General features: G+C 46.8%; 1 protein-coding gene across 3 annotated transcripts in view; it reads right to left on the bottom strand.

The window, feature by feature from the left end:
• Window positions 1–7538: 7538 nt before the first annotated feature.
• Window positions 7539–16321, bottom strand: part of mcf2a (MCF.2 cell line derived transforming sequence a) — a 99688-nt gene continuing 90905 nt past the window's right edge. For all 3 annotated transcript variants that reach the window (XM_052021009.1, XM_052021010.1, XM_052021011.1), the window contains 3 exons: window positions 15346–15458; window positions 12643–12743; window positions 7539–9767 (listed from right to left, as the gene is read on the bottom strand). In XM_052021009.1, coding sequence (XP_051876969.1) covers window positions 9724–9767; window positions 12643–12743; window positions 15346–15458 — 258 coding nt within the window. In that variant the 3' untranslated portion in view covers window positions 7539–9723. The remainder of the gene's footprint in view (window positions 9768–12642; window positions 12744–15345; window positions 15459–16321) is intronic.

Here is a 16321-nt window from a genome sequence, read left to right as displayed (position 1 = left end):
ATCCTGAGATTATTACCTTTGAGGTCCTATTTTTTAATCTATCTCCTAGCTCCCTAAATTCAGCTTGTAGGACCCCATCCCACTTTTTTCCTATATCGTTGGTACCTACATGTATCACATCAACTGGCTGTTCACTCTCCCCTTCCAGAATGCCCTACAGCCACTCCAAGACATCCCTGACCCTCGCACCTGGGAGGCAACACACCAACCGGGAGTCCTGTTTGCGGCCACAGAAACCCCTGTCTATTCCCCTTACCATGAAATCCCCGACCACTGGAGCCCTCCCACTCTTTTTCCTGCCCTCCTGTGCAGCAGAGCCACTCACAGTGCCATGATCCTGGCTACTGCTACCTTCCCCTGATGAGCCATCTCCCCCAACAGTATCCAAAGCGGTCTATCTGTTTTGGAGGGAGATGAACACAGGGAACTCCTGCACTACCTTCCTGTTACAGCTCCGCCTGTTGGTCACTCATTCCCCATCTTTCCCTAGGCCCTTAATCTGCAGTATGACCAACTCACTAAGTGTGCTATCCACAACATTCTCAGCATCGTAGGTGCTCCAAGGTGAATCCACGTGCAGCTCCGGTGCCGTCATGCAGTCTGTCAGGAGCTGCAGTTGGACACACTTCCTGTACACATAGTCATCAGGGGCACTGGCAGCCTGCACAGTTCCCACATTGTGCAGGAGGAGCATGACATGGGTCTGAGCTCACCCACCAGGACTGAAAAGCTTTGAAGGAAAATAAAGAGACAGAAAAATGAATAAGAACCTACTCTCACCTTAGTGTTGTTCACCCTCTCACTGAAGCCTGGTATTCACAGGTTGGTGTTCATCTCAAAATGGCTGCTCTGCTTGACACTGACTTTTTCTTAGCTAATTAGCCAATCACCTATTAACTATCAATTAGCCAACTTAAATTCCTACAAGTGAAACTCACAAGCAAGGAGATTCACTTCTTTTCAAATCTCCCACCGTCACTCCAAGTCACCAAATCCTCAGCCTCCAACTCTTCTCACCACTCTAACACTGGCCCACTCTCACAATGGCCACTCCAAAATAGCTGCTCTGCTTGACCCTTACTTCTTTTTATTGGCTGCAGTTAACTAGCCAATGAGTCCATCAACTATTTACAACTCACAAATGTGCCTCTTCCAGGCTCCTGCAAGGTGAAACTCGCAAACACAAGTGCAGGGACTTGAATCTTTTCAAATCTCGCTCCAGGTCCCGACTCCTGCAAGGTCTAACTGTGGAACAACTACAGGAAATGTGATTTGTGGGGCCGGTGTTTGTGAAGTTCTGACAAGTAAAGTACTGGCCTGGAACCTGAACTACTTCTCCCTCTACAGAACTATTGCTCCCTCTATTTCTCCCTCTCGTGTGTCCACTGTACTACTCCACTGCAAAGTCTCTTCAAGGTATGCCCACTTTGAAGATTTCCTCCTCTCTCTGATGGGAGTTCTGTGAGATCCTCTCTCACTGCTCCCCCTCTGTGGTGTCCACTGCTCTCCAGCACTTCAACCACGTCCTTACCGAGACTCGTTACTACAGCCACGGGTCTTGTCTTCACCATCTTCTCCCACATGGCTTCCTTCTCCCTCTACGGAAGCTGCCTGACCTGCCAAGTATTTCTTGCGTATCAATTGAGTGCATTGCCTTTCAAACGTGCCTTAAATTTGATTGCTAACATAATCCCTTTTGGCCCTCTCCGATTTCTGGAAGTGATATAGTTTATTGTGAACTTGTAAAGAACCCAGGTCTGAGCACTGCAATGCAGTAATCCAAGGGACTCGGCTTGTTGAGTTACTGAGTCTGCAAAAAATAGACTGGGTAAAACAGTATGTAATAGATATTTATAGCAACTGTTTGAAAAACATTTCTATTCCATATTCCTTCCATTATCAAAGGCAGCTTGCTCCCAGCTTGCCAGTGCTGCACATTCTGTTGAGGTGTCACTCCGCATCTCTCCATTATAATTATGTGGACCCGGAACACAAGCGATCCACAGGATTTAATGCACCAAATGTCACTCCGACCGCACTCTCTCCCCCACAAGAAGGTGCAGGGAAACGCAGTTAATCACAGCAACTTCAGTACCAAAACTCCAGACAGCTTTCTTTGTGTTGCCCCAAAGTCGAATGGGGAGGGTACGAGAGAATACGGTGGGTGAGGAGTGGTGTGGGTAAAGGGAGATGGCAAGGCTGAGGCAGGAGTTGGAGTGAGGTGGGACAATCGGGAGGGGGGAGGTGCTGAGGGGTGATAGTGTCCTCTGGCTGCTACATGCAGGAACAAGTGGTGTGAGTGTGAGAGCTGAAGGAACAGGAACACGAAGCTTCCATTCAATCCCTTGACCCTCTCCATGTACTGAGCTGGATGACAGCAGTTGGACTCCCTCAGCAAAGCAAAGTAGGGCGGTGGTAACAGAAATGAAAAGCGAGCGTGCTGGAGGGGTGAGCAGCTGCAGTGTAGAGAGGCAGAGTGGGGAGCAGTGAACAAACTCACCCCCTCATCCTGTCCACAACAATAAGACCCACTCCAAAAGCGAACTGACCCTTTGGGTTGACTGAGGTTACACCTCCCCGTCTCATCTCTGGATGGGCAGCACAAAGGGACCTCCCTTCAAAACAGATAAAGTAACACAGCACGGAAACTGGCCCTTCGGCCCAACTTGTCCATGCTAACCGAGATGCCTATCTAAGCTAACCACATTTGCCCATGTTTAGCCCATATCTCTCTAAACCTTACTAAAGATACTGAAAGTTTTCTGGATATTAACAGAATTTAGGGATACGGATGGGGTGCTGAGGCAACAGATTGGCCATGAATCTTACTGAATAGAGCAGCTCAAACAGCCGAGCCCTGCTTCTATTTCTTATGTTGTCTCTGAATAATCCCAATTTCCTAAAAGCTCAGCAATCCCCTCCTTTCCGATCTCTTTTTAATGCTACTGTCATGGAATTATTACTATTGGGCAGATTTTTACAATCTCCGTTCCTGATCCTTTATTTGCCCCTTCAACACTTCAAACCAAGTATAGTTGGTTGAACACAAATTGTCCCTTAGAAATCTCTGCTCCAGTTCAGTCGATTCTTCATGTTCTTACACTATTTCACCTCTCCCTCTCATCCCCAGCCACCAAGAATTACATAAAGCCTGAAAACATTAACCTGGGTCCTTGCACATTTAGAAGTTTATAATATTATGAGAGGCACAGATAGGTATACTTTTCCCAGGGTTGAAATGTCTAATCCTAGAGGGCATGCACTTAAGGTAAGAGGGGGAAAGTTCAAAGGAGATGTGAGGGGCAAGTTTTTTTTACACAGAGAGTGGTGGGTGCCTGGAATGTGCTGGGGGTGGTGGTGGAGGCTGATACGATAGAGGGGTTTAAGAGGCTCTTAGATAAGCAGAGAATGGAGGGATATGGACCATATGCAGGCAGAAGGGATTAGTGTAATTAAGCATCATTAGCTTAATTAGTTCAGCACAACATTGTGGGCCAAAGGGCCTGTTCCTGTGCTGCACTGTTCTGTGTTCCATGTTGTTAATTCACAAGGGAGTTCTTAAGGTTAACTCTTGCAGCAAGTGATACACACAAAATGCTGGAGGAACTCAGCAGGTCAGGCAGCATCTATGGAGCGAAATAAAGAGTCGACGTTTCAGGTCAAGACCCTTAAGTCACAAGGCAATACTGTGGGTTCTCTGAGGAGCCTTTCACTATGGATCCTCCCTTAACTCCCCCTATTCTCTCAACCTTCAAGGCTTCTGGTTACACCAGATCCATCTATCACAGGCTGAGGACACAGGGGAAGGATCCTCTGCCTGTGCATCACCTTCCTCCATCCATCCAGGGAACCTTGGCTTGGGCAGGCTGATGGCTCTCTTTGGCTCACAATGGAACGGTAACCCATGACTTCAAATGTACTAGAATTTTAAAATAGTTTTAATGTCATTGAAAGGTAAACCTTTTTCCCCAGCACTTTGTGTTATTTTTCAGAATCAGAAAGACCAACACATTCTCCATCCCTAACTCTTCCACCGAGAGGCAAGTTGGGGCACTTCAGGCATTTAAGTCACAAAAAAAAGGGCAGTGAAGATTTCTTCCCTTAAGGGACACTAGTGACCAGCTGTGTATTTACAACAATCCAGTAGTCCTGTGGTCATCACTACCAATGATATTTGTTTTAACTTCCTGAATGTAAGCTGAATTTAAATTCCAAAGTTGCCACAGTGAGGTTTGCACACACATCTTTGGAAATACAAAATCAGAAAATGCTGGAAACACTCAGCAGGTCAGACAGCATCGGTGGAGAGAGAAACGCAGTTAATGTTTCAGGTCGATGACCTTTAGTCTGGATCTCTGGGCTGGTACTCTGGTAAACTGGCTAATTGGGGAAGTTTTTAGAGAGGATTCTTAGGAACAGGATTTATGGGCATTCGGAGAAGCATAGTCTTATAAGGGACAGTCGGCATGGCTTTGTGAGAGGCAGGTCATACCTCACGAGCCTAATTGACTTTTTCAAGGAGGTGACGAAACAACAATGAAGGTAGAGCGGTGGTTGTGGTGTACATGGATCTTAAGGCATTTGACGAGGTTACCCATGGTCAGCTCATCCAGAAAGTCATAAGGCATGGGATCCATGGAGACTTGGTTGCATGGATTCAGAATTGGCTTGCTCACAGAAGGCAGAGGCTGGTAGTAGATGGAGAGTATTCAGTAGCGTAGCGGTTAGTGTAACGCTGTTACAGTGCCAGCGACCCGGGTTCAATTCTGGCCGCTGTCTGTAAGGGGTTTGTACGTTCTCCCCGTGTCTGCGTGGGTTTCCTCCGGGTGCTCCGGTTTCTTCCCACATTCCAAAGACATACAGGTTAGGAAGTTGTGGGCGTGCTATGTTGGCGCCGGAATTGTGGCGACACTTGCGGGCTGCCCCCAGAACATTCTATGCAAAGGTACATTCCACTGTGTGTTTTGATGTACTTGTGAATGCTGCTTACATGATGCTGTGTGCCTGCGGTACTGCTGCAAGTTTTTCATTGCACCTGTGCACACATGTGCTTGTGCATCTGACAATAAACTCGACTTTGATTTTGTAGATGGTGCACTTTGCAACCACTGTGCACCAATGTTGGAGTGAGTGTCTTGAACCAGGGGTCACACGCTCAAGCTAAGGGTTAGCCATTCAGGATAGAGGTAAGAGAAATTTCTTCACCCAGAATCCTCCACTCAGAGGGCTGTGGAAGCTCAGCCACTGAGACGCTCAGACAGATTAATAGGTCAAGGGAATCAAGGGATCCAGTGTCAGTACAAGGTGGAGCTGAGGAAAAAGATCCATCTCGTTGAACGGCAGAGCAGGTATGAGGGACAGAATGGTCCCAGCTCTTTCTGACAGGCCAGCCAACACCATTTCTACCCCACTTCTGCTTGGCCATTCTCTGGGCCTTTGGGCGTGGAAGACCATGGTCATACAGCACGGAAACAGGCCCTTCGGCCCACCTTGTCCATGCCAACTGTATCGCCAAGCGAGCTGGTCCCATCTGCCCGCGTTTGGCCCATTGATCTCTATGCCTCTCCTATCCATGGACTTATCTAGATGGCTTTTAAATGTTAGTAATGTTCCCGCCTCAACCACTATTTCTGGCAGCTCATTCCAAATACGCACCACCCTTTGTGTGTAGAAGCTGCCCCTGATGTCCCTTTTAAATCTCTCACCTCTGATCTTAAACCTATGCCCTCTTGTTTTTAGCACCCCCTCCCTGGGGAAAAGACCACTCACGTCTAAAACAAAAGACTATAGTGGGGTTGATGCAGCCGAGGTTGGGTAGAGAGACTCTGCTCAGGACGGGGCATGGGTCAGACTCGAGGGGTCTGCTGGTCTTTTCCTGCTCATTATGTCCATAAGCTGGTGGTCAGGAACAAAGATCCGGAGCATGGGGCGGCACGGTAGTGTAGCGGTTAGCGCGACGCTATTACAGCGCCAGCGATCAGGGTTCGATTCCCGTCGCTGTCTGTAAGGAGTTTGTACGTTCTCCCATGTCTGCGTGGGTTTCCTCCCACATTGCAGAGATGTACGGGTAGGTTTAAAATGGGCGGCGCGGACTCGTTGGGCCGGAAGGGCCTGTTACCACGCTGTAAATAAAATATAAAAATTTATCTAGGCTGGAAAAGAAAGTTGTCCTTTAACAAGTTGACAAGAAAAGAAAAACAAGAAATTCAGGGGGGAATCTTTGAGTTTTATTTACTACTATGTACAGACTTTGCCTGTTCAGTGAAGGTGCTATAGTCAGCTGTACGTGGATTAAGTGACAAAGGTAATGAATTTAAAACAAGTATGCAATAATTGGATTTAGCGCCTTGTACATTGTTGTAACGAATATCTTCTGTCATGCATCAGAGATGTTTGTACCCCAGACCAACCTGACATGGGGACACAGCTGTCCCAGTGCAGAACATCTGTAGCCCTCACACGGCCCACTGGTGGTAGCAGGAACATGCTTTGAGCTCAAGGAAAGAGGAGGAACTACATCATCAGTCAAACCATGTTCTCAGCAAGCACAGAGCACCCCCTCAACTGATTTACAACGGACACATCAGAGAGAATGAATATAATACCCTGACAGATCTTCAGAGTAGAGCAGTCTGCCCACCACTCAGCTGGTTCACTTTATAAACCCTTTTGCAAACCTGAGTCACTGTTGAAACTAGTCACCTGAAGGGCTGAGTAAAAATCTTTGGGATCATCTGCAGAGGATAACTGGAATGGCGAGGAGGTCATGGTGGCAGAGGCAGGTTTCCCAGCTCGAGGACACACCAGCAGTGAGGGCTGGAACTTGTGATGGTGGAAGGGGAGCTGTTTTAATGCCACCAATACTAAGTTCAGCAACACGGACCAAAAGTGAAGGATCTACATTCTGATCTGTGCAGAATGGGGTGCATACTGCAGTGGCCTGAACATTTTCAACAACTACACCATTTCAAAAGGGCAGGGCATTAAGAAAATGACTGGCAGCTGGAGCTAGCCAGTAGGTCTGGGGTGGAGGCTTCAAATTCAGCGAGTAAACTTTCCTTTCATTCAGCTTTGGTTAAGGTAGCCCAGCGATTATGCCACATTAGTCCAGAGAATGGAAGCTAGAGGATTTGAGTTCAGTTTAAAAGAGCAACTTACTTGTGGTCTAGTGCTGTTACTTGTCCAGTTATCCAGAGGTCTGAACGAATAACCCTGAGAGCAGGATTTAAGTTGGCAGTCTGAGAACTGGAATTCACTTTAAAATGTCTGGAAAAGAGATGCTGGTCATGGTAGAGTGGTCGTAAAGCTGCCAGATTGTTGTGGAAATCCAATCAGTGAAACAACCTGGAGACACACGAGATTCTGCAGATGCGGGAATCTGGAGCAACACACACAAAATGCTGGAGGAACTCAGCAGGTCAGGCAGCATCTACGGAGGGAAATAAACAGTCGACGCTTTGGGTCTTGAAGGGTCTCGACCCGAAACATTGACTGTTTATTTCCCTCCACAGGTGCTGCCTAACCTGCTGAGTTCCTCCAGCATTTTGTGGGTGTTGTTGCAGTGAAACAACCTCTTTTAGGGAAGGAAACTTGCCTAGTTTGGGCTATAGGTGATTCCAGTTCCTATACCAAGTGACTCCTAACTTTTCTCTATAGTGATGCCAAACACTACTCACTTCAGGACCACAAGGAGTAAAGCAATAGATGCCAAACAAAGCATGAAGTTGTGTAAACAAAGGACAGCACCACCATTCTGAGAGTAGACCGCTCAGGAGGGGCAACACTGAACACAATATAAGAAACAAAATGTTAAATATAAATAGATAAATAAATGGCAAGGACTAACTAATCAATTTGATTGGCGACAGTTACCCATTCTAGCCTGTAATGCAGTTGCTCTTGAGGGAATTCTATAGTGCATTGTGAAGTTCTTGAGGTTGTAGCCTGGAAGTTGTCCTCTGCGTAATACAAATGTTGAATGAACAGCTATTACTATTGGAGCTTAACATGCTAATAACTTGGTTCTACCTTGATGTTTTGCATTTGCACTGCCTACATGTGGTTCTAAAGATCATCAGATGTGGAGTGAAGCAACACGCCATCCTGTTCTCAGTCCGCGGCCGTGGTGGGTTTCGCTGGAGTTGAAAGTCTGCTGACGTGACTGCAAGCTCTTCAGTGTGTGGGAAGTTACTTCATTCTTATGGATTGGTGTTCGCTAAACAGCAAAGCTAACAAGTGGTGCCAAGGGGATCAAATAAGCTGAAAGCTGGCATGGGTTTGATGGGATAAAAGGTAGACAGCCTCGGGGAAAGTTGGAAACCAAGCACAGGAGTGATGAGCTAATGATCTGATGACTTTGGGTCAGTGAGGTCACCGGCACTTTGTGGTTTGCTTGGCATTAGCAGCAACGGATCCATCTCAGAACGGTGGAGAGTGTGTCAGAGAGAGAGGGTGGGGAGGGGAGAGGGACGGAGATGGAGATGGAGGCGGGGGCAAGGGAGAGGAGGGTGGGGGGAAGGGAGAAAGGGGATGCAAGAGAGGGAGAGGAGAGGGGAGAGAGAGAGAGAGAGAGAGAGGAGTTTACACTGTCTTTCTCACTGAACACACACACACACATGCACACTGTGTTTCCGAGGTTAATAGAACTCAGTCTTGGAACCAGAAGACAAGGTGCAATCACTGTTAGGTCACACGTTAGCAGCAGCTTGGAACAAATCCCTGCACCCAATTCTCTAGAATTGTGATGTGAAAGTTGATAAAAGTTGAAGCAATGCACCCTGGTGTAGAAAGGAAGGTGTGAACATTTGCGGATTCAGCTCATCAACAAACGTAATAAAACTAATACTTGTAGAATGGTTGGTCCCACTTTTTCCACGCACTTCCTGTGAGCTTTAGTGACCCTGAATCTGATCGAGTGATGATCTCAGAAAGAATGGACTGATGCACAGCAGAGAGAAATGAAGGACACAAGCTTTGGAAAAAGTCACCGCGCCCATTACCCTGTCAACAGATCGTGACTTGAACAATGTCAGCTGCCGATTGCAAGGATAAGGTGCCATTGGGAGCACAGTGATCCCTTGCAATTCCCTGTGGACACAAGTGAAGTATGAAAACATACCAACATACTAATCGCTTCCATAAGAAGCCTTGTGACAGTTATAATCACATATAAATATCGGTGATGATTGTCAACAGTGTAAACATGTCAATGAAAACAGTGTACGAGCGATTTTTTTTCCATGATAAACTAACATTAAAAATGTGGATAATGTAAACCTCATCTCCTCAGGACGATCTGGCGTCCACACACAGAATAATCAGCAATCATTAGAGGAGGATTGTCTCCATACGTCAAAATCCTTCAACCTGAGAACCCAAGAATTCAGTCAAGAGAACGGAGCAAATCCATGCAAATGGCTGTAAACGTGTGTCTGCTTCAGTGTTGTAAGAGGTTCAATTCCTGGTGTTGTATTCTGATTCACACCATCAAGACTCTTTGAGTTTATTTACACGACTGCTCCAAGAAATGCCACCCCTCGCATGTTTATCATGAGATGGACATCATAGGTCCCCGTGGGTGAGAGGCATGTAGCAGAGATGGACAAACATTCAGCCTGTAAAGCTCCTCCAACATAAAATGAAGTGGAGATGTGGAGAAACCGAGAAGGAAGAGATTGGAACTGTACCCAGAGGATCAGGACCAGATCTCCAGGATCATTCAGGTCAAAGTGAAGAACTAACTTTCCTTATCTCATGGAAATCCAATCCTGAAAGACAAAACAAAACACTGCACTTTTCACATTGAAACTGTAGTCTGTAGGCAGCTCATGAGGACATCTGCTTTCTACATTACTGACAGACAATTGCTTACATGCATTCCCACACCATCTCCCTTGCCCCACCAGCTTAACTCAGGCATCAAACCTTTTATCTAATTAGGTTAATGGCTCCGATTAAACTCACGGACGTAAAACCAATTGTCACACAAGGGCACAAAGGTAAATATCAGATTGGCTGTTTGTGGGATCCCAATGTGCAAACTGACTGGGCCAACAGCCACCCTTGAAGTTTGTGTTAAACAGCTCTCCAGAAAGAGTTGGCCATTGGAGGAGGCTTGTCCTGAAAGACTAAAGGGGTTGAACCCCCAGCTGTAAGATACTTCAGTTTGTGACTGGCCTCGCATAAGCAGCACACCACAAATGGGCAGAAGCAACTGAGGTGGTGAACAGGTCACTATCATGTCCACTGAACCCTGGGCATATTGTCTAGGGGCTGAATAGACTGGAGACTCCTCCCATTATAAGGTCATTGTACACAAGCTTTAATACTTCAAGGAGGAGCCCAGAGCTGATGCAATGGGACATTAAGCCTCTGGTCCATTCATCAGCTTTCAGTGGGATTGGTTTCGTTCAGGGAAATGAAAATTACTTAGTAAAGTAAATCAGCCAAAGGCTTGTGAAAAGGTGCACAAGTAGTTCAAAAGGCTAATGGAATGTTGGTTTGGAGGGGTGGAGAACCATGAAGGAGTGGAAGTTGTATGAAGCTCTGCGTAAATCCCATTGGGGCACCACGTCTCAGGAACTACACACCGGTTGTTCAGGGCAGATTTATTTAACTAATCCTGAGGCTAATACTGTGTATAAAATCGTGAAGGGCATAGATAGAATTAACACACACAGTCTTCCTGGGTTTGGGGAATCAAGAACCAGAGGACACAGGTTTAAGGTGAGAAGGGAGAGATTTAATAGGAACCTAAGGGGCAACTTTTTCACCCACAGGGTGGTCAGTGTATGGAACGAGCTGCCAGAGGAAGTGGTTGAGGCAGGTACATTAACGACATTTAAAAGACACTTGGAGAGGTACATGGATAGGAAAGGTTTAGAGGGACACAGGCCACATGCAGGTGAATGGGACTAGCTTAGATGGAAATCCTGGTTGACGTGGACCAGTTGGGCTGAAGGGCCTCTTTCTGTGCTGTATGACTCTGTGACGATGACTCTAAAAGGCTTTAAATTTGAAGAGAGGTTTCACGTGCCAGGGATATATTACGTTGAATATATGAGAGAGAACATTAAAGGTTAGTATTAGCTGTCCTAGTGGGCTTAAGGGAGGATACATCTCCAGGGCCAGATGAGATGTAACCCATGCTGCTGTGGAGGAAAGGGAGGAGATTGTTGGGGCCCTGACACTTTATTCTGCCTTGTTATTGTTTTCCCTTGTGCGCTGTGTAATGAACTGATCTGTATGGACGGCATGCAAAACAAGGTTTTTCACTGTACCTTGGTACACGTGACAATAATAAACCAATTTACCAACTTAAAAAAAAGTTGCCTGCACAGCCCTAACCCTCCCTCAGCAATGGAACACTGTGTACCACCCTTTGCAATACCGTGGATTTGTCTTCGAATCTGAGGCGAGGAAAGATGTAGAAGCCATAGAGAGGGTACAGAGGAGATTTGCAAGGATGCTGCCTGGAATGCGGAGCATGCCTTATGAAAGCAGGTTGAGGGAACTCTGCCTTTTCTCCTTGGAGCGACAGAGGAAGAGGGGTGACCTGATAGAGGTGTATAAGATGATGAGAGGCATTGATCGTGTGGATAGTCAGAGGCTGAATTGGTGGCCACAAGAGGACACAGGTTTAAGGTGCTGGGGATTAGGTACAGAGGAGATGTCAGGGGTAAGTTTTTTACTCAGAGATTGGTGAGTGTGTGGAATGGGCTGCCGGCAACGGTGGTGGAGGCTGATACGATAGGGTCTTTTAAGAGACTGTTGGATAGGTACATGGAGCTCAGAAAAATGGAGGGCAATGGGTAAGCCTAGTAATTTCTAGGGTAGGGACATGTTTGGCACAGCTTTGTGGGCCGAAGGGCCTGAATTGTGCTGTAAGTTTTCTATGTTTCTCAGTGCCTACGCACCTTGGTGTTAAATGATCATCCCCTAATCTTGTCACTATGCCCTCTCCGTTCAAAATTCTCCTTCATGGACACATGTTGACATCTACCTTGTCATCCTCCAGAAGGACATTAGATGTTTCAATAACATCAACCCTCATTCCCCTAATATAGATTTAATTTCTTTAGCTGCTTTTGATAGGACTACCCTCTCGTCCCATGATTTTGCCGCCTAAATCACTTTTGGATGCCTCTAATGCCAGTAAATCCTCTTTTAAATAAAGGGACCAAAACTGTACATATTACACCAGAACCCTGTACACATGGCATGGTAGTGTAGCAGTTAGTGTAACGCTATTACAGCGCCAGCGACCTGGGTTCAATTCCAGCCGCTGTCTGTAAGGAGTTTGTACGCTCTCCCCGTGTCTGCATGGGTTTCCTCCGGGTGCTCCAGTTTCCTCCCACATTCCAAAGACGTACGGGTTAGGAAGTTGTGGGCATGCTATGTTGGCACCGGAAGAGTGGCAACACTTGCGGGCTGCCCCCAGAACATTCTATATAAAAGATGCATTTCACTGTGTGTTTCGATGTACATGTGACTAATAAAGATCTTATCTAATCTTCAAAATATGTGTCACAAGATTTCCCTATTTCCAAACTCCAACCCTCTTGCAGTAAAGGACACACTCTACAATATCACATTCAGCACCAATGTGCAGTCCGGTACCCGAGCCCTGGCACTTCTCCTTACCTGCTGAGCTGGAGGTCTGAGATCCACAGTCACCAACGATAATCTGCAAACTGTTGACGGAAATCCAAGCCTGCTGGCCTCGGTTCAGGTTCTTCACAAACCTTTGAACAGCAGAGGGGAAGTGTTGGTCATTAAGGTGCTTTCATCGTCAAATCTAATCTCACTGCCTGCTTCCTCTGCACTGCCCAGGATGGAATTCAAATATTTACTCACACCCCCTTTGATGAGGTGCAAGTACATCACCTCAAACCCTGTGGCAAATGATTAAATCCCCCCCAAACTGAGTACCTTTCTGGAATATTAATCCCCTGCTTAATATTCAGAGCAGAGGTTGTGTAGACTAGGACTTTATTCCCTGGAACGGAGGAGATTAAGGGATGACCTGATAGAGGTGTATGAGATCGTGAGGGGCATAGACAGAGTGAAAGCACACAGTCTGTTTCCCAGGGCGCTAAAAACAAGGGGGCATAGATTTAAGATCATAGGTGAGAGATTTAAAAGGGACCTCAGGGGAAGCTTCTTCACACAAAGGGTGGTGCATATTTGGAATGAGCTGTCAGAAATAGTGGTTGAGGCGGGCACATTAACAATGTTTAAAAGCCATCTGGATAAGTACATGGATAGGAGAGGTTTAGAGGGCTACGGGCCAAATGCGGGCGGATGGGACGAGCTCGCTGGGCAACACGGTCAGTATGGATGAGATGGGCTGAAGGGTCTGTTTCTGTGCTGTATGACTCTATGGCTACAAGATGCTGAGACTCTGAACTCATTTACAGGCCAAACCAAATAAGGACAACAGCTTTCCTTTATGATGCTCCTTAAAACCTCCTGCTTTGAACAAGATTCAAACGGGATCACAAGAGGCTGCAGAGGGTTGTAGACTCAGCCAGCTCCATCATGGGCACAACCCTCCCCACCATCGAGGAACATCTTCAAGAGATGGTGCCTCAAGAAGGCAGCATCCATCACCAAGGGCACTCACCACCCGGGACATGCCCTCTTCTCGTTACTACCATCGGGGAGGAGGTACAGGAGCCTAAAGACCTACACTCAGCAATTCAGGAACAGCTTCTTCCCCTCCGCCATTGGATTTCTGAACGGTCCATGAACCCATGAACACTGCCTTGTTATTCCTTTTCTTTTGAATTATTTATTTATTTTGTAATTTATAGTCATTTTTGTGTCTTTGCATTGTATTGCTGTCACAAAACAGCACATTGCAGGACATCTAAGTCAGTGATAATAACCCTGAGTCCGATTCTGTTCTCTTCACCAGGCCCAATACCTTTTATTTTGTGGCTAGCTGTAAAACTTTGCTTGTCCAGCACCCATGTGAGGCACCCTGAGATGTTCCATGGTGCCATAGGGTGAAACAGCCACATGAGAACGTACAGCGAGCATCAATCAGTCCAATGTGAAGGAGCCAGTGGGACCGTAAGATACCTGGTAATCTACACCAACAGATTCTGTAATACATCTGGAAATGCAAGGAGCAGTGGAAAATCCAAAAATTCTAGGGAAGAACTGGAACTGGATACTGAGTTGATTCCTTCTGGTCCCTCAGCCCCACACTGGAGTCAGTCAGCAACACATCAGAAGAACAGGAGAAGGGGCTTAGCAAGAGGCAGCCCAACCTTGTCCCCAGCAAGGCCTCTGCACAGGAGAGGCACAGAGGCACAGCTGGCAGAGCTGTAGTCTCACCGTGCCGGAGGCCCAAGCTCTGGTGCTGTCTGTGTGGAGTTTGCACGCTCTCCCTGTGACCGCCTGGGTTTCTCCCCCAGGTTCTCTGGTTTCCTCCCCACATCCCAAGGGCATGCGGGTTGGTAGGTTAATTGTCCGCTGTAAGTTGCCCCCACTGTGTAGGAGAGTGGTAGAATCTGGGGGAGATCACGGGAATGAGAGGGACAATAAATCGCAGTGAAATATGAGAATGCCCTGGAAACCGGCATAGACTCAATGGGACGAATGGCCTCCATGCTGTTGTACGAAAATATAAAAATACAAGGAAAATGCCAGTGATCGCAGCAGACATCAGCACCCGTGTCTACAGCTGGTCTTCAAGAGCTCTTGGAGATGGTATGTGCCTGTGATACTGCTGCAAGTAAGTTTTTCTATTGCACACATGGACTTGTGCAGATGACAATAAACTTGACTTTCACTTTGACTTTGAGATAAGGTCACCCAGAGTCTGGTCTTTAGCTCCTGATGATGTGGTTTTTGTGTGTGTGTGTGTGTGTGTGTGTGTGGGTGGGTGTGTGTTTGTGTGTGTGTGTGTGTGTGTGGGTGGGTGGGTGGGTGTGTGTGTGGGGGGGGGGGAGGGTGGAAATCAGACCTCAGTTCTTAAAGGATCCCTGAACCTCCCAAATTGTTCCAGTCAGTTTGACTCCAACTGAGGGACAGTGGGACTTTGAACGGCTCTCGGTGTTACCACTCTCCTTAATTACCTGAATTTGCAAATGTAAGGAAGGAGGTAACTCACTCGACCAGCCTGACAAGATCGTCAGTGCCCCAGCAGCCAGTCCTGTACAAACGTGACTGGGAGCAGCACCACTTGTCGAGGCAAAGTCTGACATTGGCCCTGCAGCAAAAGCTCAGGCATCCTGCATCCTGACACGGCTGAAGTTAGGTTGAACCGGATAACCGGAGAATGGGAAGTGATCTCTTCCTGTTCCCACTTCACTGGAAGCTGCTGGTCAAACTTACCACTGCCCTTCACCATCTTCGTGCATCAGCTGCACCACATCCCCACTTTTAATCAGCAGTTCCTCAGAGTCCTGGGCTCGACCGTCAGTGTGAGCTTTATACCTTCCAGGGGACTGAGTCAGAAACAGATAATACACAGTACAATTAGAATGTAACGCAAAACAAGAGGAAGCCAATCCTTTGGAGATGCTCCTTGTCTGCATTTCCCATGTTTTCTCCTAATTCATTTCACGGCAACAAGTTGAACTTATTTAGTTCCTTTCCAGAATTAAAATCCCTGGAGCAAGTCACAGAAGTTTTATGTTACATTGTACCCTCCGTTATGGCAGTTGGTGATGGAAATTCGCCCTTAGAGAATTCACAAATCACTACCAAAAAAATCTGAGATATGGAATAAAAATTTGCCCTGATGGAATTTATGTGAGAAAAAAATAACTAAATAAACACAAAATGCAAAAGAAACAACAAATTTTATCAAGGGTTCGTATTACGGAAGATCGCAATACAGACGGTTTTCTAAGAACACAACCCTTCTAACACGGGAGTGGCACTGTATCCTTACAGGTCCTTACAACATAGAAAAAGGGCATTCGGCCCATCGACTGTATGCTAGCAGTCAGGTCAATCCATCCTCCACTTACTTCCCAGTAACCCATCCTCTCTCTCACGCCCATGAACTGCACCCTGCTTCCCCACACAAGGGACAATATACAGCAGCCAATTAACCCTCTAACCTGCGCGTCTTTGGGACGTGGGAGCAAACCGAAGCTCTCAGAGGAAACACATGTGATTGGAGAGAGAATGTGCAAACTCCACACAGACAGGACCAGAGGTCAGGATTAGACCCGGATCTCTGGAGCTTGAGCCAGCAGCACCTACCCACTGCTGCACCAGTATATGGACAGGTGACCAAATGTTTGATTGATGGGGTAGGTTTTGAGGGCATTTTAACGAGGGGAAATAGGGGAGCCCTCCT

Source organism: Pristis pectinata, chromosome 8, assembly GCF_009764475.1.
Source record: "Pristis pectinata isolate sPriPec2 chromosome 8, sPriPec2.1.pri, whole genome shotgun sequence".
Taxonomy (NCBI): Eukaryota; Metazoa; Chordata; class Chondrichthyes; order Rhinopristiformes; family Pristidae; genus Pristis; species Pristis pectinata.
This window is presented reverse-complemented; position numbering and strand designations above follow the sequence as displayed.